The sequence below is a fragment of the Neolamprologus brichardi genome, chromosome 20, assembly GCF_056152115.1.
Source record: "Neolamprologus brichardi isolate AB-2024 chromosome 20, ASM5615211v1, whole genome shotgun sequence".
Lineage (NCBI taxonomy): Eukaryota > Metazoa > Chordata > Actinopteri > Cichliformes > Cichlidae > Neolamprologus > Neolamprologus brichardi.
In genome coordinates this window covers 25208203-25234466 of record NC_142123.1, presented here as the reverse complement: position 1 = coordinate 25234466, position 26264 = coordinate 25208203, and the positions used below count along the sequence as shown (strand labels likewise).

The following is a 26264-nucleotide window of genomic DNA, read 5'->3' as shown; positions in this document are numbered from 1 at the left end:
GTACTTAATGGCAGACACAGCACTTAAAGAGACACTAGTGGGCTGTTGAAGGCCTCATTTAACATTGATATTCATTAAAGCTAAAGATAATGGACATCGCCCTAACTCCACTTCCCTTTTTAAAGCTCACATTGAGGCACATAAAACATTTTCCCTTTAGAAACAGTGACACACAGTACACAAAAAGTAGCCAATAAATTTTGTTTTCATTTGTGCTGCTCAATGCCAAAAAAAAGTTTTGTGAAAAAATAAGGCATCTGAGCATGACAAATTAATTCCCCTTAGAGAAGGAAATAATTATAGATGGCTTCATTTCACACGCACATCATATAGTTTATTATGCAGCAATAACCAACCAGGTAACCAGAAACATTTCTAAAGAAAATGAGTCTGTTATATATAATACTGACTAAAAATGTTACTTTTAGACTATTCTAGGAACTATTTTTTCTGAGATTTTTCGCTGAAGACACGACATTAATGCAATTTTGTCTGACCACAGTTGTCTTTTATGCTTTTAAACAATTTAACAGTGAGGTAAAACAAAAAAAGCACTCCGCTGTAGCTTCAAAATCACTTAAGGTCCGTGTCAGGATCTGACGTCTCCATTAACTCTGACTAGTTGATTAACAGCAGAACAGGAGACGGGCAGTTTACCGAGTCGACTATTGTGGTTTTCACACAGTGTCACTCTGTGTACAGGTTATTCCGTTTACACATGCTGTTTGAAGATGAATGAGTGACTGGATACATTTGCTTTTCTAGAGCAAAGTCTGCCTTTGCTGTTTAAATATTTTTCTCTTACAGTAAGTGACTCATATTGTAAAACAAAAAAACAAAAAAAAACAGATATAAACCATGTGATCCTCCTCATTCAGTCTATGACCTTTTTCCTGATGATTCAACAGTAAGAAAACACACAGTGATTAAACTTAAAGTTTCCTCAGGGTTTATCTGAAAAAGAAATCCAAGCACCACTGAAACTAATTTCTGTTTGTGTAAAAGTAAGTTTCACACTCACATTGGGCATAATTACCTACTTTCATTAATTTAATATAATTATCTGAAGCTTTCCCCCCATGGCTCCCTAATTGCTTATCAAGAGGGATATTTTCAGTTATACCATAAGAGGTGTTACTCTCATTTATGAAAAACGTGCTGAAGGAAAGGGGTTTTTTTTTTGCTTTCTATATTCTGCTTTCAACAAAAGTCTGAATGTGAACTTAGAAATGTTCTAATACATAAATAAAGGGCAAACACAGGGAATAAATACCAAGTGTGTCCCTCTTTCTTCTAAGGCACTTAACAGATTGTTTGACACACTTTCTATGAACAACATTTGTATTCTACACATGTCAATGCCAGAATTGATAGAGAGTTTAATTTGTAATGCTCATTCACATATATTGATTTCTCTCACACAAATTGCAGTATCATCTAATGGCACAACATCACTGAATGACTTTGGAACAAGTCCACCCACTCACTATATTCATCTCCATGTCAATACTCTTCAGGTTTTAAGTAATGGTGACGCTCCAGCAGGGGTCAATGGGATATTGTGGATTTACCATCTGTACTCTTGACACTGCAATGTCATTGAGACAATGAATACAGTAAATCCGGGGTCAAACGAAAGACACCGAGTTGTATTATTAAACGTAGTAAATCCTCTTCCGCATTTAGAAAGGCATGTATGACAAAATAAGGAAAGTGACTTTGTTAATGGGATTAAACTGCCGCTCTGTTGACATTTCATTTACTACAAATCAGCACTGTTGTGAGCTTCCAGTGGCTCATAACAGAGGCCATGGCTCGTGCCTCAGTTTATGTCTTGAGTTTTATTGAGGAGCTCAGTGGGTTAGAGATCTCTGCCCTGAGATGATATCAAGGTATATGAAGGCACTAAAACCAGCTTGAGTTGTGTAGCTGCAGCATCCTTCACAATGACCCCAATTGCCTCTGCAGTCAAATCTGTATAACCTGCAAAAGTCACGTGCAAACAGGCAGAAACTCAAAGTGAAATCAATTAAATGTTATACAGTGACAGAATTATAATACGCAATGATAATTTTAACTACCAAAACTGTTTTGTATTTATGTAATATATGGGTGAACATGTTTGATAATACAAAAAAGCTTGCTTTTTGCATAATTGCAGTAAGTAACAGAAGTAACAGAAAAAAAAACACTGTTAGTTGTTTATCTTCAAATGGCAAATCCCACCAGCTAGTCAGAGGGGAAAATGTGAAAAAGCCATTCATTCTTTAAAAGAAGTAGTTGAATCGAGAATGCTGTTTACTGGCCTTTATAAAATAAGAGAGTCAAGGTTGGTTTATCTAAGTGGCAAACATTTAGTGATTTTGAAAGGCACAGACCTATAATGGAATCAGGTCAGGAAAAATGTAACTATTGAAAGATAAATAAAATGCAAAACAACACTGGAAGCAACTGTTTTATTAAATACTTTATTGCATTTTTCTGAACTGAATATTCAGAGATAAAATGGTAGCACACCCACCCACACACAAACAGACAACCTTCGGGACAAAGTTAACTAATTTCAATGTCATCATTTAATTTAAATGATTATGTCATTGTGTTTAAATTTAAATTAATATAAGCGTCAGTCACATAGGTTGAGAGACTGGTTAAAAGCCCCCTGGCAAACTCTGGTTGCTAGGGAAAAAATGCGTACTGCAGAGAAGGCATCAACTTATCTGCCAATATTCTCTAACTAACCACAAAACAGTAGTGAAACTTAAAAAAGGAGATATAACTTCCAAAAAAAAAAAAAATGTATCACTTAGTGAGTAGCTGGCAGATGTTTGCAGACAAGTCAAAATCTTCTGGGCAAACATGGATCTCCAAGTGAACTGCAAGGAGGTTTTCAATACAGCTGCATATACCTTGTTGCAATCAATCATTCAACCCAAATGCCATTTTTGCTGTAGAATAATGACACTTGATTACCTGTCGAAAGGTTTCCATACTTAATTTATTTTGCTATTTTGCAGTACTTTCTTAAAATGTTTTATCTCATTTTACAGAAAAGCGTATTCTAAGTATTGTAACCACGAACAATGTTTAGTTATAGGAACAATTGCCTATCTTAGATTGCAACTCATATCACTTAGGCACAGATAAAGCGCTTACATATTTCAGAGTGAGCCACGAGTGCAAAACTGTCATCTATATCTGTAATGTAGTAAAACTAAGATTGGATAAGGTGACCTACAAGATATCTTGCATCACGGGGCAAACTGCATATTTAACTGCAACAAATGGTATAATATGAGACAGATAAGCAGTGACTAACACAAAGCACCTGAGGATACAAAACAATGCTTTAACATGAAATGGAAAACACTGGTGCCTCAGAACCACATTTCATAAAGAATCTGTGGATGAAAAGCCTCATGAGAGATGACTGTTTTTCCTTCATATTAATATTCTTATTAGTGTTTCTGTCAGAACTGAAGAAACGCAACTATATGGCAAGAGCCTGCTTCCGTCACGGATAGATTATATAAGAACAGATCCAGCCGTACGCTGAGCTATAGAATAAATGTTTTCTGGTGAACCGCTTCATAATAAAGCACACGGGTTAGGAAGCTGGCCTCAAGGGACAAAGATGTTTGTCATTGTTATGTAATTTAATAAAGACAGGGTGAGACAATAAGGTGTTATCATATTGAAAATATGTTTTGCACAGTTATTAACATTGGGCTTGAAAATGCGACATAAGTTGACATAAGTTTAATATTAAAAATAAAATAATATACATTCTTATTCAAATTTAATAAGAAATAACAGCTGTTTCAATTTAGTACAAAGTGCACCCTCTGTCAGATAGTCCTGTGAGGTATCAGGACTATCTGGTCGTTACCACATCACAAAATTTGGTAAATACAACCTGACAGCCACATATAACCAAAATACAGAAGCAGGGTATAAAAAGTAAATATACCCCACTACTTTGGAACCTCCTTTTTTTCCATGGCAGCTTTTAGCCAAAGAAGTACAAGATAAATATGTGAGTAAATGAGGCATGTTGTCACACCAGCTTGACAACAGTGGGTCAATATCCAGGTGCCGGATTGTAATGGAAGGCCATCAAATTTTGATAGCTTAATGACTGAAGGTTAAAGAAACAAGGTGATGATGGTGACAAACAGACAGCTAGTCTGTAAGGATTTATTCTGTTTTTACTGAGTGAGGAAGCTCTTGAGACGATAATTAGCCTGTAAATGAGAATTGATCCTCATGTACCAGCTGGTAATCCGAATGTGTGTAAATATTTGGAGAGCGTCTATCTTTGGCTATATTTACAGCTACTTTGTACTCTAATTTTAGATATCGGCTGATTTCATAAAATGAGAACCACTGTAAAATCATGTAAATAATGCATTTTTTCCTAGACGATAGCGATCCACCTTTGCACTGACAATGTTTGAGGGTATCACAGTATAAGAGAAACATAATCAAATTCATGAGACTAGTGCGACCATCTGGTGTAAGAACATTAGACATGCATGCTAGAGTTTTAGAAATCAAGACCCAAGGAGTAGAACTGTTTTTAAACAGCTTTAAAAAGCTGAACAGATGAGTAGTGTACTGCCAGTATATTTTTCCCGATACTTTCATTTATCCTTATCCCATTTTTGCCTGTTAGCATAAATAAATATCAGCTGTCACAGTCACTAAAAACATCTAAGTCGTGCTGTTCTGTGTATGCTCGGTTTGCATCTATCACTATTTTGTCAGCAAAACAACCCCTTAATTGCTTCTCTTGGCATGGATCTGAAAAATGACCTCTCTTTCCCATAACAAATTTTGTGGAGCTAATCAATGCCAACTGATCACACTAGCCTGCTGTGTTGGGAAAAAAAAGTCTCTGGAACAAGTAAAATTGTTGTAATAATTTACATTTTTTTCTACATGTAATATTATGGAGATAATTGTACAAATTCAAGATGTACAAGATGAGTACGATGTGTATTAGGTCTAATATATTTAGTGAGATACTCTGAGTGGCATTTTGATACTTTTTTATTAATCCCTCACGGTTGCTGCACATTCGCACTCAGAGCTGCAGGTCTCCCGCTGCCAGCTCAACATAACAACAACAACCACCCCACAGGACCCAGTACAATATTTATATCGGCGGGGCGTGATTGCGGATGCCGTGCAGGTGCGTCCGCCTCCTCTGCACGGCACCGCAGGCCACGCCCCGCCACACTCTGATAAATACAACTTTGGGAAATTCAGATTTTTTTTAAATGCACTGTATTTGTGTGTTAAGCCTAGCATGGCAAAATAAACTTGAGCTCTTGTTAAAGAAAAAGAAACAAACAAAGGCATTGGTAGAGCATGCTAATCACACTCAGAAAGGCCACCATGTTGGTTTTGTTTGTAAGGAAAACATGCATAGCTTTCTAATTAACTTTAATTACACACCATGTGAAGCTAAATATGTTCCGTGCGCAGCTACTAAGGCAACCAGGCTCATACGCATGCTTCCTATTTTCTCATAACAAATATAAGTGACAGCTTGTTTGATGGATTATAGTGAATATATAAACCTTCATATCCATTATTACAACTATTACATGATTAATACGCTGAGAGTGTGGTGGTGTCTCCCAAGGCACCTGGTATTTATACAGTCATAGAAGGGCACTGTTAAAAAAGGGCTCGTATGGTTCATGCTTAGCCAGCTACATCAATGGTCTCATCACACACGACAACAACATCTTAACATATGGGAAGAGGTTTCTCTAGAGAGAAATATAACATGTCTATGATTTGTTTATATGACAGCATTTTCTAATTATAATGTTGTTGTAAATACCATAAATGGTCACATTATATTGCTCAAGGTGATACAACATAAAATGTGATTGTCACCAAAAGAAAGTTGGAAAAGAGTATTGACATTCAGCACAGCACAAAGCTGATATAACCAAAAAGGCTTTCTTAGTTACTGCCTGGTGCCAACATACTGGTTAAGTGTAGTGGTACTGCATTCTGGAACTGGGCAGATTTTGTCAGTAAAGAGTTCTGCTGTTTTCAGATGGCTATGGGATTTAATGTACTGAGCTAAAACCTCTTCATGCAGCTGGGCACGGATATTGTACTCAACTGGCTAGAGGGCAGTGAGTAATTTAAATGGCAAATTAAATTTTAGGTGTTATTGTGTTATTGCTTTTTATTTAGTTGGCTTTTGTTGACAAAGTGGCTATATTGGGAGTAGAGTCGCCTTGTGCCAGAAAGACACGTGGTTTTGGGGTGCGTGTTCTCAGGGATTTCACCAAAATAATAGCAACTCATTTCGCACAGCTACATCTGCACGAACCACCAGCCTATTTGCTCATGTCAGTGACTCACCATGAAAAAACACAGGCCACATTTTTTTTTTCTTTAATGCAAAATAATGATCGAACACACTATTTTGCAGAAAAAGTACAAAAAAAAAGTATGTCTCAAGATTTTGATTCCTCTCCTTGTCATTTGAGTATGACAGTGCTTGACACAAGGCAGAATCACAACTTTCCCTAGTCCTGTTTATTTGTCAATTATAGCTTGAATATACTCTTTTCATGGTAAATCCCAACTGCCCCTGAACAGAAAGTGAGTCCTTTTGTGTGACACAGCAGTGACTCATGAGGAGCTCCATGTTGTCTCATGTGTTAGAAGGCTGGATGATGTCCAAGCTGCTTAGCCTGAAGACGGCCAAACTTTTTCTTTCCATCCCTGCTGGAGGGTAGTCTGAGGATATCGCCTGGCATTAGGCTGACAGAACAATTCCTTTAAGATCTCAGGCAACTTTACAGTGGCTCTATGAAAATTTTATTATATTGACCTTTTCTTCCTCATATGTTTTATATTTATTAGTCCGTGGAAGCTGCTGTGCTGAAATTAATAAATAACTGAGCTCTCTGTTCAGTCATATCTCAGCAGCTGACAATGTCACTTTGCCTCCTCAAAATAAAATAATAAAAAAAAATTGCTCTCCCACAATCAATAAGGAAGCTGTCATGGTGCTATTGATTACTCTTCATTTAAAGCTGCTTGAGTTACTTAAGATTTTCTGTTTTGTCATTTTTGTAGCTTTAAACCTTTGTTAAAGTCTGAGTAAATTTTAAGCAGCGCTGCCTCACACAGCAGGACAGTGATGGACTGGTGGGTTGATGGTGAGATTATGCAGGTGAGACAGCTCCGAGCCTTTTATCCCACGCTCTTTTCAAGAAAACTATTTGATGGCTGTGCTCTATTTGTGGTGCTCTGTGTGAAGATGTGAGGTTTTGTAAACTTTTATAGAAAAGCCAGAGCAGGGAACAGACACATTAAAAGGCTAGGAATCGGGATTTTGCAACCGCTATGGTATGGTGACAGTTCTAACACGGAGAACATAAGCAAACCCCGCTGGTATTTATATTGCGCTTTTCATTGTCAGTCTTGGCTTCTGGATTTTTTTCAGCAGTGCTCAGCAGAATAAAATTATACATTTAAAAAAGAAGCAGCATTTTTCCCTCCTCCTGCTGTTATTTCCTCAGTAGGTCTGCTGGTGCACACTAATTAAAGGAGAGTAATTAATTTGAGTGAAACCTAACATATCACCAAAAAAAAAAAATGCACAAGAACAGACAGCCACACAGTAGCTTTTTTGTCACTGTGCTCTGTGATTACCAGCGGTGGTTCGTGTTTCCTGCAGAGGGATTTTCAAACAGCAGGAGGACGGGGATAAAATACTGCCAGGAATAAAACACAAGGTTCTGGGCAGCCTTCACTCATGAATGTCCTGGGAATTGACCGCTTGGGCTTGGGTGAACAAAGTGAGTTGAGTTGGAACTAATCCCGAACTAAAGGAGCTGCTCCTCTGCTGTTAGAGCATGGTGGATGGTGGACGTCTGCAATCTGGGGTCGAGAAAGACGGCTTCACAGATTTGATTTGCCCAGTTGTAAAAGCCAAGTTGAAGGGTGTGCAAAAAAAGAAAACATGGAAAGCTCACTGGTCTTTGAACACATTCAGAAACATTGCTTCCTGTTTGTTTTTAAGGCAATTCACCTTTCTTTTGGTTTGTGTTGGTTAGAGTTTACGGATGCATCGAATTAGTGCATGAGATTTGCTCGGTGCGGATGTGTGGATTTCAAGGAAAAGGGCCGCGTGAACAAGCGAATATACTGTGTTGTGCAGCAAATTACACTCGGAGGTGCATGAGAGCGAGTTTAGTCAGAATGAGTTCTCGTGTTCAAAGCCTTCTCTTCTTAATCATCACCTAGTTCCAGGATGTTGAGCCTCAGGGAATTTGTCAAGGCACACCTGAGGCTGCCCGCGAAATAAAGCACTGACAAGTCAAAGTGTCACATGTAGCCATACCACTATTATTTTGTGGGATGACTTATTACACCAAGGTTCCCATTAATTTCAGGCATTTAAACCATTGTCATTATAAAACCATCAAACGCTGAGAGAGTCATCTTGTCCATCAAGTTAGAGACATCCTACAACGTTTCCCTAATCATTGTGTTATTTGTGCAATGGGTCAAATGGCTTTGGTAATGTGAAATGGGCAAGTTGTAGTGATAAACCCTCACAGAAAGGTCACCATGCTATAAAGGAAAACTTCATTTCAGTCACATCTTGTCCTCCTAAGAAAAAAATAGCAATTTTATGGAGCATTTACTAACTAAATAGCAAATTATGTCCAGTGGCAATGAAGCAGAATCAGGTGCTTCTCAACGTTATAGGTCAAACTGTCAAAGGAGGAAAGAAGGTGGAGTACACTGATTCAAACAGGCTGATGTTTCACAGTTACTCTCTCCTTGAGATTTATTATTATTAATACATTCAATTTCCTGTTTAACCAATTATACAATGATAACTGAACAGTACACCAGAAGGACGTTCTACAAAAAAGATGGATTGGTTATCAAGCTGTTGAACTTAAGTGAGAGTTTTCAGTGTGTCACAAAGGTGGCTCTCTTTTTACCTGGTTTGATCACCATAGTAACTAAGGCAGAACACGTAACCTGGTGGGGAACAGCATATTATTAAATGTTTCACTTTAAGAGCTGCTAGAGGCGCCATATTTTTACTGAAGCTTTTATTTAGAATAGCATTTATCATATTCTTTTAGTGCAATATAGATTCTTTGCTGTACTAATATGTTATGTAAATGGCCTGTATTTGTATAGCGCTTTACTTAGTCCCTAAGGACCCCAAAGCGCTTTACACATCCAGTCATCCACCCATTCACACACTGGTGATGGCAAGCTACATTGTAGCCACAGCCACTCTGGGGCGCACTGACAGAGGCGAGGCTGCCGGACACTGGCGCCACCGGGCCCTCTGACCACCACCAGTAGGCAACGGGTGAAATGTCTTGCCCAAGGACACAACAACCGAGACTGTCGGCAACCTTCCGATTACAAGGCGAAGTCCCAACTCTTGAGCTACATTAGATATGTAGGAATACATTAAGCCATGTCTTACTAATACCACTAAATGATGCCCAGCTGTACAAACGGTAGGTGTCGCATAAGGTTGGTGGTGCAGAAAATGCATATCTTTTCATGCTTGGTCTTGTTTACACAGTTGGAAATGCATATATAATAGAGCACAGATTAGAACATCAGTTTCCTTTGTAGTATTATTTATCATCAAGAATATCTTTTCAGTCAACATAAGAAATTTTACTTCAATCTGATGACAAATTATCGTGATTCCCAGATCTCATCTATTGGGATGGAGGCTGTGGAAACTGAATGTACTAAGTAGCCCGCTGTGTTTAAATAAATAAAATTTAAAGTTTCAGACCTCCAATGTGTAGCTGTCATATTAGAAAAAACTTGTAGCACTGAAAGCACATCAAGCAGTAAAATAAATATAAAATCTTGAGATTTATTTTGTCCATTTTAGTTGTGATGATCACATGAGTCACATGATTTTCTGCAGCATTACCAATTTGTCTTATTTGTTGGACACAGTTTTTTTTTTTTTTTTTTTTTTTACTGTTTTCATAGATGAATATCACCTGTTCCTAATAATGTCTATGATTGGAGTAGGCAGTGCTCAGCTTGATTTTGGGCAGACAAAGAGTCAAATGACATGTAAAACGGTCTTTTATGTGAGCGCACACAGAGGCAAAAGCAGAATGCCTGGGTTTATAACCACCACTGTGATACCAATTATCTTTCGATGGGGTCAAAGTTTTTATCAACCCAGCTGAGACAAAGAAAGCCTGGCTTTGTTGAACTTGCTTTATACCCCTCAGGTATGGATTGTCACAAATGGTTTGCTATGGTCTCCAGTGTGACTGATGATGATATAGTGGTGTCCCAGCCTTTTTGCACAAATAAAGGCTTTAAATTTGTGTGCGCTCCTTTTCGTCTAAAATATGTGTAAATAATATTTTGACTTACAGCTCGTCTTAACATAACAGATTAATCCATTATTAACACACAATACCGATTTTTTTAATGCCATTTTTATTCAGGTCCGACAGTGACAAAGATATAAACATTAATGTCTGGATGAATAGACGGGCCATTAACAAGAGAAAGTAAAAAGCATGTGCAGATTTTTGAGATCCTTTAAAGCTTTCAGCCTATCGTCACTGTGGGCTGATTGGGTAATCCAATAAGAGCCCTGTCTCAACAGTGAAATGCTGAGGGGGAGTAAGGCACTGTGCCTGAGGGGCTCTGCCTCTAATGAGGGAGGAGAGAGGCGGATGCAAGGTCTCTGCTTCACAGACAGCACAACAGGCAGCTGCAGAAGGATGACAAATTACAGGAAAAACCAACATAAAATATTTTAGTAGCAGCTTGAGTTTGCCTGGTACTGATTTTTGTCAAGTATGTCGACCGAACTCTGCTTAAGGAATGGACCACCATCCTTCCAAAAGATATTCTATCATTTGATGTTTTGCTAATGATGGTGAAGAGTGCTTTCTAAGAAACTGGTGAAAAGCATTTCCCATCAGTAAACCATTTAGTGACACCTGTGCATTCTATGGATTGGGTCATAGTTATACTGACAAAGGTCACTCCCTTAATGATACTTCCCAATAACTCAACAAATAGCAATGATCCGTCGGTTTAAACTGATTTATGGTGAGTCAAACTATTCAAGGAAAATGCCCCACACAATATAAAAATCATCAGATCCCCTCACTAAAAGGGTCAAGGATTCCGGTTATTCCCTTGATTTGTCACCTGTCAGTAGATAACCTTCTTCTTTGAGCTGCTTTCGCAGTATACCCAGCTAACACCTCTGCTCTCTTCCTTCCATCTGTCTCCACTGTTCCAAACTCTCCACCAAGGAAAGTACTGCAGTCTGACTGTGCTTGCTTGTACCTAATTTAGAGAGCTGCTGTGCGGAAGTTGCCCAAGCTTCCCCCTCTTTGTCTAAAAGCTTATGATTGTCTCAGCAAGTCAGCTTCTATACCTGAAACAAGGTGCATGCTCCTGCAGTTTCTGACTGCAGCAACTGTATTCCTCAAGCCAGTCAGCGGGGCTGTTTTCCATGATGTATAAGAGATACAATCAAAAGCCTGGGGCTTTAATTACACACAGTCTGTATTGAGTATCACAAGCAACCAACCACTAATTACTTCAAGTGCTGGTGCACTTTGCTCCTGCTTATATGGTAATATAAAGACCCGACAGATGAAAGCACACCAAGAGCTAGACCCAGTGATGAGGGAATGAATAGAGAGAGCTTTCAACCCCAATCCCTGGGCGTAAATTACGTAACAATATAGTAAAATATTCATGGAACACCATGGGGACGGAATCCTGGCTGCTCTGAAGTGCTGAGCAAACACTACACCCTCAGCCACTCCTCCACTAAAGAGGATAAGGAAAAACCCATAAGCAACGAGCTGAGAAACAATTGCAGTGATCAAGATTGCAAGCAGCACTGGTTCCAATATGTTGAGTCTGCATTCTTTCATTTGTGTGCCCTGTCAATCAAATTGTTAGGAGAACGCGATGAAATAACTTGAGTTACACATAAAGCCGAAAGTAGCTTCTGAAATGATCATTCATACACCAATGTACACGCTGTACTGGAGGTCAAAGGGACTCATCAGCATCATCATTCAGCTTCAGCCCAACATCTCAGGTGAACATAAAAGAAATAAGCTGAAAGAAGCTACACCGAGTTTTTGAAGTCAGCAGAAATGGTGATGTGGAACCTTCCTTACCACACAAAGGAGCCCCACTTATGTTTTTATGTGACGTTAATGATGGGGAAAACAGTCTGAATGTGACGAGCAGTGCTGTGCGAAAGTAATACGTTAGCTTTACTTACCAGTAGTCTGTATCCTTAAAGGAAGAAAGAGAGTGGCTTCCGATGGACCTCAATAACTTTTACACCCTGATTTTCAACAGTTTAAAACACAAATAGTATTTGTTCGAAAAAGCTATGATGAAAGTTTATAGTTGCAGGTTTTTAATAGAACAACCAGCCTATGGCATACATACATGTTGTTACATGTTACATACATACTGTTTCTGCACCTGTTTTTATTTTTTAACTACAATCCCACAAACTGAATTGTCCATATCTGCCTTACGTAATTATTGCCTGCATGTATCACACAATGAACAACTTTCAAGCAATGAGATTATTTTTTAGGGGTTTTCTTTTCCACTGGCACTACGAGAACATGGAAACCAATGTTTCTTAAATTGCTCTTTGCCTTTAATCTTTTTTTTAGCCACAGTAGTAGTACCTTGGAGCAAGTGTCACCCTTTAAATACTATACACCTGTTTACGCAGACAAATACACTAAAATTCAGATCAACTGTTTTATTATGCTATAATTTGCTTTATTTAGCTAAACATCAGTTAACAGAGGAATCAAGTAATACTGCAGGGGAGTATTAAAGAGGATGGTGGATATGATGGAGCAAACCTAAGCAAAATAGGAACATCCTGCTAAAATCATTTAAGTATTAAACACAAACATTGAATCCTAAAGTATATGTGTGTGTATATATATATATATATATATATATATATATATATATATATATATATATATATATATATATATATATCAAGAGAGAGAGAAAGAGAGAGACACATGAGTATATATGCAAAACCATTTTGTGATCTGGTGTAGTTTTTTTTCACCTGGGGCCACTTCTGGGCCCCCTACAAATCACATTTCCATGGCTTCCTGTTTCTCTATCAGTGTGATTCATAAAAATTTGTTCCGCCTGTCAAGTACAAAATAGAAGATAAGTTGATTAAAGGCTTTTAAGTCTTCCCAGTTCTCTACAATATATATTTGAAATGCTATACACATGAATAGTGTATTTGTCTCAAGAGTTGGGAGTTCGCCTTGTAATCGGGAGGTTGCCGGTTCGAGCCCCGGCTTGGACAGTCTCGGCCGTTGTGTCCTTGGGCAAGACACTTCACCTGTTGCCTACTGGTGGTGGTCAGAGGGCCCGGTGGCGCCAGTGTCCGGCAGCCTCGCCTCTGTCAGTGCGCCCCAGGGTGGCTGTGGCTACAATGTAGCTTGCCATCACCAGTGTGTGAATGTGTGTGTGAATGGGTGGGTGACTGGATATGTAAAGCGCTTTGGGGTCCTTAGGGACTAGTAAAGCGCTATACAAATACAGGCCATTTACCATTTACCAATATATTTAACAAAAAACTTTAAGAAACTTTGCCACTATTATGAAACAAACTTTTCTTTTTTTTTATTTGCAGCTCCTATAAAGCATTTGGTGGGGGGATAAGCATCATCAAAGACAGAAACACAACCCAAGGGGAAAACCATATTTACCTGTTGTGTCTGTTATATATATCTATATATCTATATATATATTTCTAATTCAGTCACACTGATCAGTGCCTATTTTCCAGACTGTCTTTCAGTTTGCTTAACTATCTGCCATATTTAAGGTGAATACAAAAATAATAATAATAGTAACAATTGTCCCTATAATTGATCCAACATGTAAAAGGATTACAAACAAATCAAATCAATCAATTCGTTAGTTATCTGCACTCTGTTTCCTTTTCTATGAAGTAGCAGCCTTATGATCAGCCTGTTTACTTCCCATGTTTTGTTTTTTTTTTAATAAAACAGGAAATGCAGTGATAGAACACCTCCTTGTTTTTTTGCCCGTTAGTCGATGACTATTGAAGGCTGACGCATTCACATGTGTTCCATTACCTAAAAGCTTTCTCTCTTCCCATTTGGTTCTACTGCCATAACAGAGAGCTGCACTAGAGTAGGTCATGGTAATTCAGCGTCAGCACTGTGATATACATAACATGCTCAGCTAATAGCTGCTCCCAATACCTCACATTACATGCACCATGTCAAGGACAGACTGGAGATTCTAGGAATGCACATAAAAGTGGATTTGGCCGTTCAGTGCTTGTGTGAGCATTTAAAGATAACTTCCTTGTGTAGGAAAATACAATATACAAACTCTGCAATATGTCCACTGCTCTGTTTCCAGCTGCCTTTGTTATAGACGTGTTTGTCTTTTCCAAATATCAAAGTGTATGTCTTATTATCTTTGCAATGATTGTTCTGTAAAAAGGTTGTTTTTATCAGCCATCTCTTGAAATATTGTATAGTGTTTGCTACTTGAAGTGCACTAGCAGCATCCTGTAGTGTTCTCCTCTGCCCCTTAGAGGGATTTGCCAAGTCATTCTCAAGGCCCTGTCAAGGAGGCTGTTCGAGCCCACTGGGCAGATACCTTTAAGGCCATTGTCCGTCAAAAAGGATTGCTGCTTATTCTGGCTTGAGCCTCTAGGGTAAATAATTTGTCCACCCCAGCCCATCCAAGGCCTATCAAAAATGTGAGTTGCACTACACTCAGAGGAAACTCTTTGCCCAAGAACACTGTGTTTTGGATGGTGCAGCTCTATGCCCTTTAGAGGAGGAAAAAAGGAAAAGGCAAAATAATTTATTCCCACAACAGGATTTGGCATGCAATTTGGAACACACAACATCTCACTGGCAAACTCCTGTCCAAACACAAGCTTGCCAATTAGCTGTGTGAAGATGTCTCACAAGCCTGTGAGTGGACAGGCCCTCCTCTGGCAGTTCGTGCGCCCTCCACAAGGAGTCCTGGCAGCCTTGTTTGGTGGGAAATTTGCTATTGGAGAGCTGCAGAGTAGCATGAGGTGCAGCAGTCATTGGAGGCTTTTTGGCCTCCCTGGATACACATCTTAGCTACGTCGTGAAAACTGCGTCTGGTGTCTTGCCATCTTGCCCTCTGCATGAAGTTTAAAGGTGCATGTGTCGGTGTGTTTCAGCTCTTGCTTTTCAGTGTTTGTGCTCTCTGCTAAGAAATGCCTCATAGTTGTCGTGTTTTGGCTTGAGCAGAAAGGATGATGACGAGTGCTGTGGTAACATCTCATATCGACTCAGTGCGTACAAAATGGAGTCCTGTACAGGCTGAACTGATGTTGACACATGTCGTAGGCTGTTGGGCAGTGTACTCACCAAGCTGTGTTGACTGCTTTCCTCTGCCTTGCTGTGCAGTAACACAGTTCCTGTGTGAGCTGTGTCACCAACTTCATATTGCTCAGTGGGTACAATAATTACAAGGTTTTGTGACAGATTTTAGCATGGCACCAGAAAAAGAAGAAGAAGAAGAAGTCACTCCAGTACTTTGGAGAATTTGGAGTCTCATTCTTTGACACCAATCAGGCTTCTTTAGGATTGAATATTGTACTATGTACCTTTCTACTCTTTCTGTTGAGACGTTCGTTGACCTTAGCGGCTGGCTGGTAGAACTTAAAAGAAGTTAAATCAGTGTCACGGCAGGTGTTACTGACCTGATCTTCTTGTAACAGATAAAGTCTGTGTAAATATCACAAAGGCTATCTAAAGTATTACCTATAATTTGAACAACAGTGGAAGCTCTAACTATCTTCTCTGCTCCTCAATAGTCTCTTAAAGCTTAAAGGATAAGGAAGAGGAAAAGTAAGCCCCTCATATAGTATATGTTCAGTCCTCAGACAGTTACATTCATACAGATTGACTTGCAAATTGTTAGTCAGTGAATTCATGAATAACTAATTAGAGATCCTCACTTGCCTTCATAGACCAAGGGTTTCAATGCATAACCACTGTTTTTTCACTGCTACCAAGTCTAAAACAAAGACACAATCCTTATGCTCATTAGTTTGGATGTTGCCTGTAGTTTGGTTTGACAGCATTAAGCAGGTATTATATAAACCTTGTCAAATATTGTTTATGTTTTGTTCTCATTCGCACATTTCACATCTGTTAACCCAAAACAATGCAGAGTCTCATTTTATACTCTATGTCCAATAGTAGTGCAGGGAGCTCACGGTGCCATGCATGGCTTCCCTGAATTAATTAGAAGAGGGCTGACTGACGACCATTGGCAAATTAATGTCATTAATGAGCAGAATTATGGTATAATGATTAGCACCTAATTTTCTGGACAGTAGGAAAATGTTTGAAACCGATGTCATTTAGACTTGTGAAGAAAAGACAGATAAGAAAGCAGGATGAACATGGCCTAGGAGAGGTTGTGTTTACTTTTTTATACTATATTTACAGTGTGGTGATGCTGATGTGGTGTAATATTGGATATACTGTTTTTCATTGAAAGTCTAGTGAATTTAAGTTTGCTGCACAGGATATGTTTTGAAATATTCCATGTAAAAAGCACTTTCCAAACATGATTAGAAAAAGGGAAATAGGAAGTATATACTGAAGAGCAAACTGACCTTGAAGAGACGCAAAATGTTGGCTACCATGATTGACACGGAGCTGGCAGATGCACCAATTACTCCCACCACTCTCTCGGGCTTAGTGATGATGGGCGGCCCTCCGCTGAGACATTTGACATCAGTTGAGTCTTTCTCAATCAGTGCCTGAACAAATGTCAGCGACTGTTCCAGAGCGTGGGTGTCCCGTGAGCAGGTGTCTAGTATGCGTGCCCCCAGAGTGATATTAGGCAGCAGCTCATTGTCATTATTGATACGATCCAGGGCAAATAACATGGCCTCCAGCCTATGGATTCCTTTCTCCTTCTTCAGCTCTCCACAAGCTTTGCCGTCATTTCCTCTCGCGTGCACCGGAAACAGCCCGCCTAGGGATATGTCCCCATCAATGCGTATTGAGTTTAGGTGTGTATGGCCCGGCATTTTCGGTTTGGCAGCCAAGCAGATCAAGACATAACAAGCCAGCAGCAACACCCAGCAGCAGACACCTTTGTGGCAGCCAATCCATGCTCTCTCAAAGCCTCTTTGCAGAGTCATAATGAAAGGCTAAATCCGCATCCAAATACAAATTCAAGTCCTTTGAAAACGAAAGAGGTGTGCACACATATACCCACACACACATACAAATGTCCTGAAGGTTTAGCCGCAATATTTTTCAGAGCACAGTTGTCTTCAGAAGTCTCTTCTCATGGTTTCTAGCTCTGCAACAAATTCGCTAATACTAATTATGCAGCTGTGCTCTCTTTATCTCTTACCCTTTCTTCTTTCCTCTTTGTGTTTCACTCACTTTTCCTGCACCTTAGAGTTGTGGATACATGCAGTAACTAAACAGTACAGAGTGTTCTGAGGTGGAGTCCACAGAGAGCAGCTCTCATAAGGCAAGAACAAAGGTGGGAAGCTTGCCTCTCTTCTCTAGTTCGCCAGAATCACTCAGGTGCATTTAGCTTTCCTCTTGGTGTGTCAAACAGGCAGAAAGTTACAAGGCCAGCCAGTGGGCTCCACAGTGGGTGCCTGCAAAGAGAGAGAAGAGGTGTCAGAGGCCCTGAAGAAAAGAGCAGGAAAAGCCACTTTTGGAAATAAAAGGAAATGAAAGATGGAATCTCAGTCATCCAATTTCAATAAAGATGGCTTTATGCAGGGTTTGGCATTTTATTAGTGTCAGTCAATGTTAAGGTTTTCTCTTTGTAGAATCTCCTAGAAAAGGCACACTTTATGGTTAGTGTGTGTTAGAGAAGCTCCAATGTCACACACGCTTTTTTAATTGACATCATATTCAAAGGGGCACATAATGCTTGCTTTGGACAGCCAAAGCTCTTGTCTAGTTTGTAGATTCTTAGATTCAAGCAGAAATAATACCAGAACCCAGCACTATACACAGGAAATCTATTCTGTGTTGCACCCATGCCTCAACTGCTTTCAGAGTACTGCAATGAATTATTTCTATGTGCCTTGAGCATAACTGATTTGCTCCTGGTTGGCAGTGTTCCATAGGCTTCATAACGGCACACTGCTCTCTTCATGTAGATCGTCTCCAGAGCGTTACACCAAAGGTTATGAAACACGCAGCAAATTAAGAGCACAAAATTCTGAAAATCAAAAACCACATTCTTTGACTTGTGAACTTATTCACTCTTTGCACATCTTATCCCTCATAGCCTTTCCAATCCTTTGTATCAGCTGTACTCTATTTATATATGTGTGTATGTTTGTGTCTGTGTGTGTCCTTGTATATTCTTTCAAAGACAACTGGCTTCCTCCACAGCGCCAGACTAATAGAGCAATGGATCTGGACACAGTGGGAGAAGCCTGCAGTTGTCCCTCTCTCTCAATTGACCATCACACACACACACATATCTGTCAGGCTTTCCTTCATGCTGGTTTTGTATGCTAACATACAGCCCCCTGCTGTGTTTCAGCCTGTAGCAGAGGACACAAAGGGCAAAAATTCTCTTAGGATCACAAAGTTGCGCTACAATGCACCAGCTGTCAGACCATCACTTCCGATTGGTGATATCTGAAGTTATTTTAATGCAAATGGAAGTGTAGTGTAGTAATAGCTGTTTTTTGTTTTAACATTTTTCTCTAATTTTGCAAAAGAATTGGCTAGCTGTCTCAGAAGTGGAGGGGTCAAGAGATTTGCCGTGTATCGTGAATTATAGACAGCCTTGTTTGTGCTCGTCGCATGTTTGTGTTGCTTTCTTTTACTTTAGACTTCATATCAAATTATAAAGATACAGCGCTAACGCTGCACAGTGGCCTATCTTGTTCTGCCTCTCCCATCCTGCTGGGAACCAAAAGGAGATATTTATATCATTCTGCACAGATCATCCTTCTAAAACATAACATTCATAATGGATGAAAGCCTACCAGTCACTGCAAAACATCCCATTCTGGGGGAAAGCCTCGAAGAGAAGGCAGAGGGAAAGGTAGCTACATGGGTTTAAATATGAAAAGAGTTGAAAATAGACAAATAGGTGGAAAAGTAACCTGACAAACAGTTTAAAATGGGGGTCAGGATAATGATGATGGAGTAATGCCTGCTTTTTCACCACTATTAACATGCATTTTTTGCACATTTTTATCACCTTTTTTATCAGCCATATCAATATATTAATATCAAGTTTTCTTCCACATTCTTTTATATCTGTATTTGGGTCTACTATTCACAATTCATACAGTCTGCTTCGGCACACTGTGACAGAACAAGCTGACCATGTTGGACGCAGACTTTCAAAATAAAACAGGAAACAGCATGGAACGACATAGACATGATAGCACAAGTTTGACAACATGAACAAGAAGACAAGAAACATGACAGATTAACACAGAAGAGTGAAACATAGCGAGACTAAACTTAAGGCAACCAAATGATAATCCTATTACTCAACATATTTCATATTTCAACAACTGTATTTATCTTTGTTATATTGTAAAAAAAAAATTCCATGAGACCACTGTACCAGCCCGTAAAGTGGGGACAAAAGCTCCAGGCTGGGAACTTCTTATTCAGCCCATCCAATTATCACTTTGATTACACACTAAGCAGCCACAATCAAGATAATTACAGTGCACCTCTCCACAAAACAACCAGATAAATGCCTTGAGAGCTGGACAATACTCTGGTAATTGAGTCACATTCTGAGAATAAGCCTTGACATGTGAAGATGAAGTCCTGCCTACCTCTCGAGATCTTTTTAGAAGAGGTGGACAGCAGTGCCTTCACTGTCATCACTCTGGAACACCGCATACACAGTGGCAGCTTTACCAGATGTTTAGTCACAAGGCCCAGATGGGCAGAGCAGATAAACATCAGCTGTCTGCGCAGAGTATGAGTTGGGGGTAAAATGCAGAATCCACATAGTGACTGTCTCCCCTCGCTGCTATGAGGAGGAGCTGTGGTTTCCTCTGCACTCAACCAGAGTCCCCTGCTGCTGTAAGCATTACCACACTGACAGCTGACAGGGCTAAGGTTTTACTCCAGTAAAAGTTTCACTTAAATGGAATTACACATTTCTATAGACTAATTTGTAGACAGTATTTACTGAAGTGTGTCTCCAATTCAAAAGACAATGAAGCTTTGTGAAATGTGCAATGTATTGTGCAGAAGCCAGCCCTCATTTCTTTATATTTTTCTAGGAAAATGGGAAATGGGTGCAGTGTTTTATTGAAATGTGCAAACATACCTAGAAATACAGGGTTTGTTCAATTCTAAAAAGTTTAAAAGTTAGTACTTGGTATGATCACCTTTATCTTCAGCACAGCCTGAAACCTCTTTGGCAGGCTTGTAATTTCTTCAGGAATAGTTCCCTAAGCTTCTTGAAGGACATTCAAAGCTCTTCTTTGAATGTTGGCTGCCTTTTGTTCCAATCTCTGTCAAGGTGATCCCACGCTGTTTCAACAGTGTTAAGGTCCGGACTGTGGGGAGGTCATTCCATGACTGACAGCGTTACGCTATTTGTTTTTCTATCCAGGTATGCTCTTACTGCACTGACAATGTGTTCAGGAATATTTTCATCCTGACAAATGAAGCTGTTGCCAGTCCAACACTTTCCACTGGTACTGCTTGACTGAACTTTTCTGCACTCATAATTCCATCACTTCTGACACGATGCACAACACCACCAAATGAAATGCAGCCCCAAACCATGACAGAGTCGCCACTGTGTTTTACTCACTGCTGTACTCCTCTATACACACTTACAATCATCTGAAGAAAAAATGTAATTATTTTTAGTAATTTTAGTGCAATTGATGTTTTATATGGCTTACTTCAGTTTAATCTGCCTGTTTCACTTTCTTAAGACTGGACTCTTGTTAGCCACCGTTCCTCTGAGACCATTTCTGATGATAGATGGATCAACTGAAGAGTCAAATGCATCTCTCAGCTCATGTGGCAGGTCATTGCTGGATTTTCTTTTTCCTGATTCTTAAGAACATGACTGTCAGATACTGTTCATCTGTTGTAGATAGTTATTTTTTTGACCTACAACTTCTTTCTTTTCTCCTTCCCGTAGCTAGTTACCTCAAACTTTTTAAGAAGACAGTGCCCACCATGCCAAAATATGCCAAGCTTTTATCCAATAGCTCTTTAGGAATCATCTTGTTGGTGCAAAAATACTGTTTTTGCCATTTCAACTAAAGAAATGGAAATAAATTACAGGCTGCCAGTAAGATCAAGATCACTTTAATAATTAAAAGAAAGTCTGGTTCATAGAATCAAAGAATAATGAAATGAGAGGTAACTCAAGACTATTGCACATTATTATAAATAAAACAATAATTTTAAAACAATTTAAACCCTAACTTCCAAAGTTTTATTGTTTTTAAATTGGCTTGAGGGTAAGTAAAGGTAAGAGAAAGGGTTATCATTTTTCGTTTTCAAGTCGTTTCGTTATCAAGTCATTGCAAAATTATAGATTTTGGCTGCCATCAAATGACACTTAGGACTATTTGATGATGTCACATATTTATTTATTTATTTAGTTTTTAGTGGTTGAATTTTACTGACATTTGTTATGCAGCAAATGTCAGTAATGAAGAGCTGCAAAAGGATTAAATTCTAAAACGGAGAGACTCATATACACTGTCTCAGAAATAGTTTGGAAAAGTACAAATGGCCAAACGATCAAAGATTGTCAACAGCAATTCAAATTTTTGAATCAGCCGTTGGCTACTTGCCAGCCACGACAAAGTCAGACTGACAAGCAAACTCCCACTGAGCCAGACTGTTTGAGGATGCGCAGCCAAATCAGCAAATGCCTTGCTATAAAAAGATCTTTGTTTGTCTAATTTTTTAAACCAAGTCTGGCATTAGCCGTAGTTTGAGTTTCACTTCGCACTTTATACAAGAAAAAGACATCACCAGGATTATAACAGCCACACACAACCGCACCTTCCCACCCCGAAACCACATTCACAGTTAAAATGCAGCTTTCAAATCGTGTGAATAACATTTCAGCTATTCATAATAGCTGAAAAACCACTGCCGCTGGTGAACTTGTCACATGTCTTGAGTTTGTGTTGTATGGCCTTTTTATTAAATAATGATCTCCAGTTTTACTATTGTTCAGCTTCTTTGAACATCCTATAAAGCTCAAAAGAAATGCAGCGAGACACAGGCTCAACTTTGCATTCAGTTGTAACTGTGAAGCCTCACAAAAACATGCAACCTGCTAATAGGTCTGTCAAAGCTGTACTGGGCACTGCCTGACAGTGATATCCTAATCCAACGTGGAACTGCTGTTTTGGCCGTTATGCTTCAGTAGAGGAGATACTTAGGCCCAAAAGACCAATATGATCACAGCCGAGAGTAGCGATAGAGTCCTCAGAACGGAGAACGTCACACTCTCTGCATGTCTGTGGGCTGGTTTGCTCAAAGTGTTTTTTTCAAGCCCTTTGTTTATACCTATTTACATCATCTCGACTGTGTTTTTTACAGTAATGTTTTTCAACTGTGCATATAAATGTGGCTGCTTGAGAAGGATTGTTTTCACATTTTCGCTGGTGACAAATGTTATCACTTGCTCGCTTATTTTCAGAGGCAACATTTTTACACTAGAAGTGATTAAAGTCCTTCGTCTTTGAACCAAATTATAAGGAGCTGGTTGGGATGGATGGAAGACATATAAAGCCCAAAGACTCTGAGAATCATGTCTATAAGTTGGCTCTAGAGTTACATCTGTGATTTTTTTAGGCACTATTGTTAAGGTTACATCTACTATACTGAACTACACCACAATCTTATTCTACTCCTACCAAAGGGCTGCTAGTACCAAAGCGCAATTATAATTTCAAATAATGTTGGATATTAGCCTGGACTATTTGACTCGTACGTTTGGTACAAAACAATTTTTGCAACTTCCTAGGTACATATTCGAAAGCTTTCCTCTTTTACAAAACATAATCTGTTCCACCTTATGTTTCCTTCAAAACATTTAGGAATTTAGCTTCTTGCGACGAAGCGTTTGAAAGCTGTTTTTAGGTTTTTAATCGTCTTTTCAACAGGAGTCCATTAGAGGAGAGAATTTCTTTAGATCTCTCTCTCCCTGACTCTTTTATGACACTAACATTTTCTACATTAGTTTCTGCTGAAAAACTGTACAAAATAAACATGAGCCTAATGATTATTGATGTCAGCCTCTAATACCTATTGTTTTTTGACAATAAAGGCACTGACAGAAAAACAGCCTCTGCTTTTGCAGAGGAGAGTAAAAACTGACCTTCTAAAAAACAAAATCTCATTAGTTATGGTTTTCATGATGAAACTAGTTTTTTTACACCTCAATCTATGATAAGAGGCACATGTTAGAAATGACTTGTTAAATAGTCTCATGAAAAAAAGAAAATTGATTGTATTGTCTTGTGCTGAGTTTACTTCTTTGTGCCATTTTACTCTTGCACAAAAATACTCAGGATCCCCTTGTTAAAAGCTGCTATTCACAGTAAATAAAGTTGTTCGGTTCTTTTCTTTTCAGAACTTAAAAATACGTGTATCGTGTCCATGTGTTTCGATTTTATAAACGTGTGACTGTGAGAAGGAGCCGACACTGACTCAAATTGCGGCCATTGGGCATTAAGGGTTTTAATACCTTAATTGTCTTTCTTCTCACGCAGTATCCCCGCTTGACTCCCCACCCCCCTAACTCTGCTTCACAGTTTGAAAACCTCTGTGCAAGATGATGGGACGGATAGAGCGTAAGTAGTTTCCTAGTAAGAGTACAGAATAACCTTTGTGGAAAATGTTACACAAATCTCTACAGGTGCATCATAATTTGAATAAGTGTCACATTAATTCTGAGTGAAATGTTCCCTGGAAGATGAGTCATTGAAGGAAGAAGACAAAAACAAGGAACAAGAGTGCAGGGCCATAGAAAGTGCTTGAAAGAACTAGAAAGCAGAGGGAAGCAAGCACGAAGCTTCATTACATGCATTGTAACTTTATATAGTAGGCTATCTGCATTCATTCCCTCTTTATAAGAGACATCAGACACCCACCTCAAAGCTAATTCCCCTTTGCTCCACTACCTCCTTACCCCTCTCCAGGGTACTGTCCATTAGCTCACTCCAACAGAGCTGGAGATTCACTGATTCACGCTCGCTCATTAACACTTTCTCCATGCAATATGCAGATTCCATTAATAAACAGTCTATGTTGCTGTCCTGGGGTAAAAGGGAAGATGTGGAGATCTGTGGAGAATATCTAACAGGAAAAATGCAGAACGGGACACAACAATTCTTTAAAGAGGTCATAGTTGGATAATAATGAGGTTTAAGATTTGCAGGTCTATTTCTTTCCTGTTTCTACTGCACTGATCTGGCAAAATAGCATCTTTGTTATGAAAATGATCCCAAATGTGATTGGTTTATTTATACATTTACACATCAGTGCAGACTGCATGTAGACACTCACACGCAAAAAAAGCGTGTGGTCTGAAAATAGTGAGTAATATCCTTCTCTCAGCTAGAACGTCTTTGCTGTCTCTGAAAATCAAGAAGATCCCTAAAGAGAATCCCCGAATTAAACTGTTTGTCAGTTGTATTACTGCAGTAGTTAAATACCCTTTATACTTAAATGGGTTACAAGATGCAATTTCTCGTACATGTCATTTTAAGCCATGTCATGTATGTAAAATCTGAATTATTCATGACCAAATTCTTCAAAGCTCAACACACACACACACACGAGCAATTAATCCTGGTGGGATTGTAGTCGTATAGAAATGATAAGACTTTGTCCTTGTGTTTCAGTTATATCTAATTCAAAACAGATTTTTCATCAAGAGAAGGAAAGATAAGAAATGCGTGTATAAGAGCCAGCTGAGGCTTTGTGTGTGTCCCATTTTGCTTGAACTAATTTTTCATGACACGCTGCAGTTTACAACATCAACAGACAAAAAGCAGCCTTTGAGCTTTCCTGTTGAGGAGCTAAGCGCGGTATTTTGTAAGTGCTTGAGTCAGAATGTCCTTAATGTGCTAAACGAGACAGACAGTAGGACTGGACAGTATGAAGATTTAACTGCAGCTTAACTCGATTTACTCAAAACAAGGGTGCAGACATTCTCAAATAGCAACTCGCAAAGCAATCTATAAAATCACTGCGCTATAATACAGCCCACTTCAAAAGTGATTTGCCGAGATCTTTAACCAAGTGAGAATGAGCACGTGATTGAACTTATAGATAAAGAAAGCTGTGACACTTGTGCTGCAGATCAATGCACCATTCATTCAGGGCGAGATGAATAAGAGACAGAAAAAAAGCTAAATTTGAAATATATTGTTCTCAGTAAGGACTCAGTCTAAGCCTTTTTGGTAGTTAGTACATTTACATTCTTTCTCCTGCCCAAAGTGGAAATTAGATGACAGCGAAAAAGCTAAAAACGAAGCTAACAAGCCAATTTCTTTTTGTCTTGATGACAAAATGAAACATTTCTTGTGTCTGCTACATAGTAATCAAATGAAGGAAGACTCTGGCAGCTGCCATGTTAAGCGCTGTCTGAATCCAATAAATCTCTCCCCAAGAGCAGCACCCTAATAGTCAAGTAATAGCTGGCTAACAGAGCTGAGCACATTTCAGAGTGTGCAGACGAGAGAGTTTTGTCACCAAAAGCAAATGCTCCAAATGTACCTCCTTCTGTGGCAACAATAGGAGGGCAAAGACGTATTTGTGAGGAATCACATATTTCAAATCACACATTGAGCTTCTAAGTATAGCCTGGGTTTATCTGCGCTCCCGGAGACAGAAGCTATGAATACTGCATCCCTCTGCTTGCTGCCACCCTGTCAAAGAGGGTTTCAATGTTGAGGCATGCTTGAATGGTTAAAGTGGAATTTTTATCATGAGAACACCAGTCACTTCTCCTGTGCATTTCTTTTCATACAGGCGTGGGATGCAGAGGGGAGCTGACTGTTCCAGGGGGACTCAAAGGCAACATCATAGTTGAAAAAGATAAAGGATAAACAAAAGCATTTTAAGCTCTCCGAAATCTTTCCAGCCAAAGGTTATGTATGATCCATCCGGTGAAAG

At 39.1% G+C, this 26264-nt stretch overlaps 1 protein-coding gene across 3 annotated transcripts in view; it reads right to left on the bottom strand.

Moving 5' to 3' along the window:
- LOC102793276 (metabotropic glutamate receptor 4-like) overlaps positions 1-26264 on the bottom strand; it is a 184257-nt gene that overhangs the window by 115011 nt on the left and 42982 nt on the right. For all 3 annotated transcript variants that reach the window (XM_006794243.3, XM_087833776.1, XM_006794245.2), the window contains one exon: positions 16745-17752. In XM_006794243.3, coding sequence (XP_006794306.1) covers positions 16745-17278 — 534 coding nt within the window. In that variant the 5' untranslated portion in view covers positions 17279-17752. The remainder of the gene's footprint in view (positions 1-16744; positions 17753-26264) is intronic.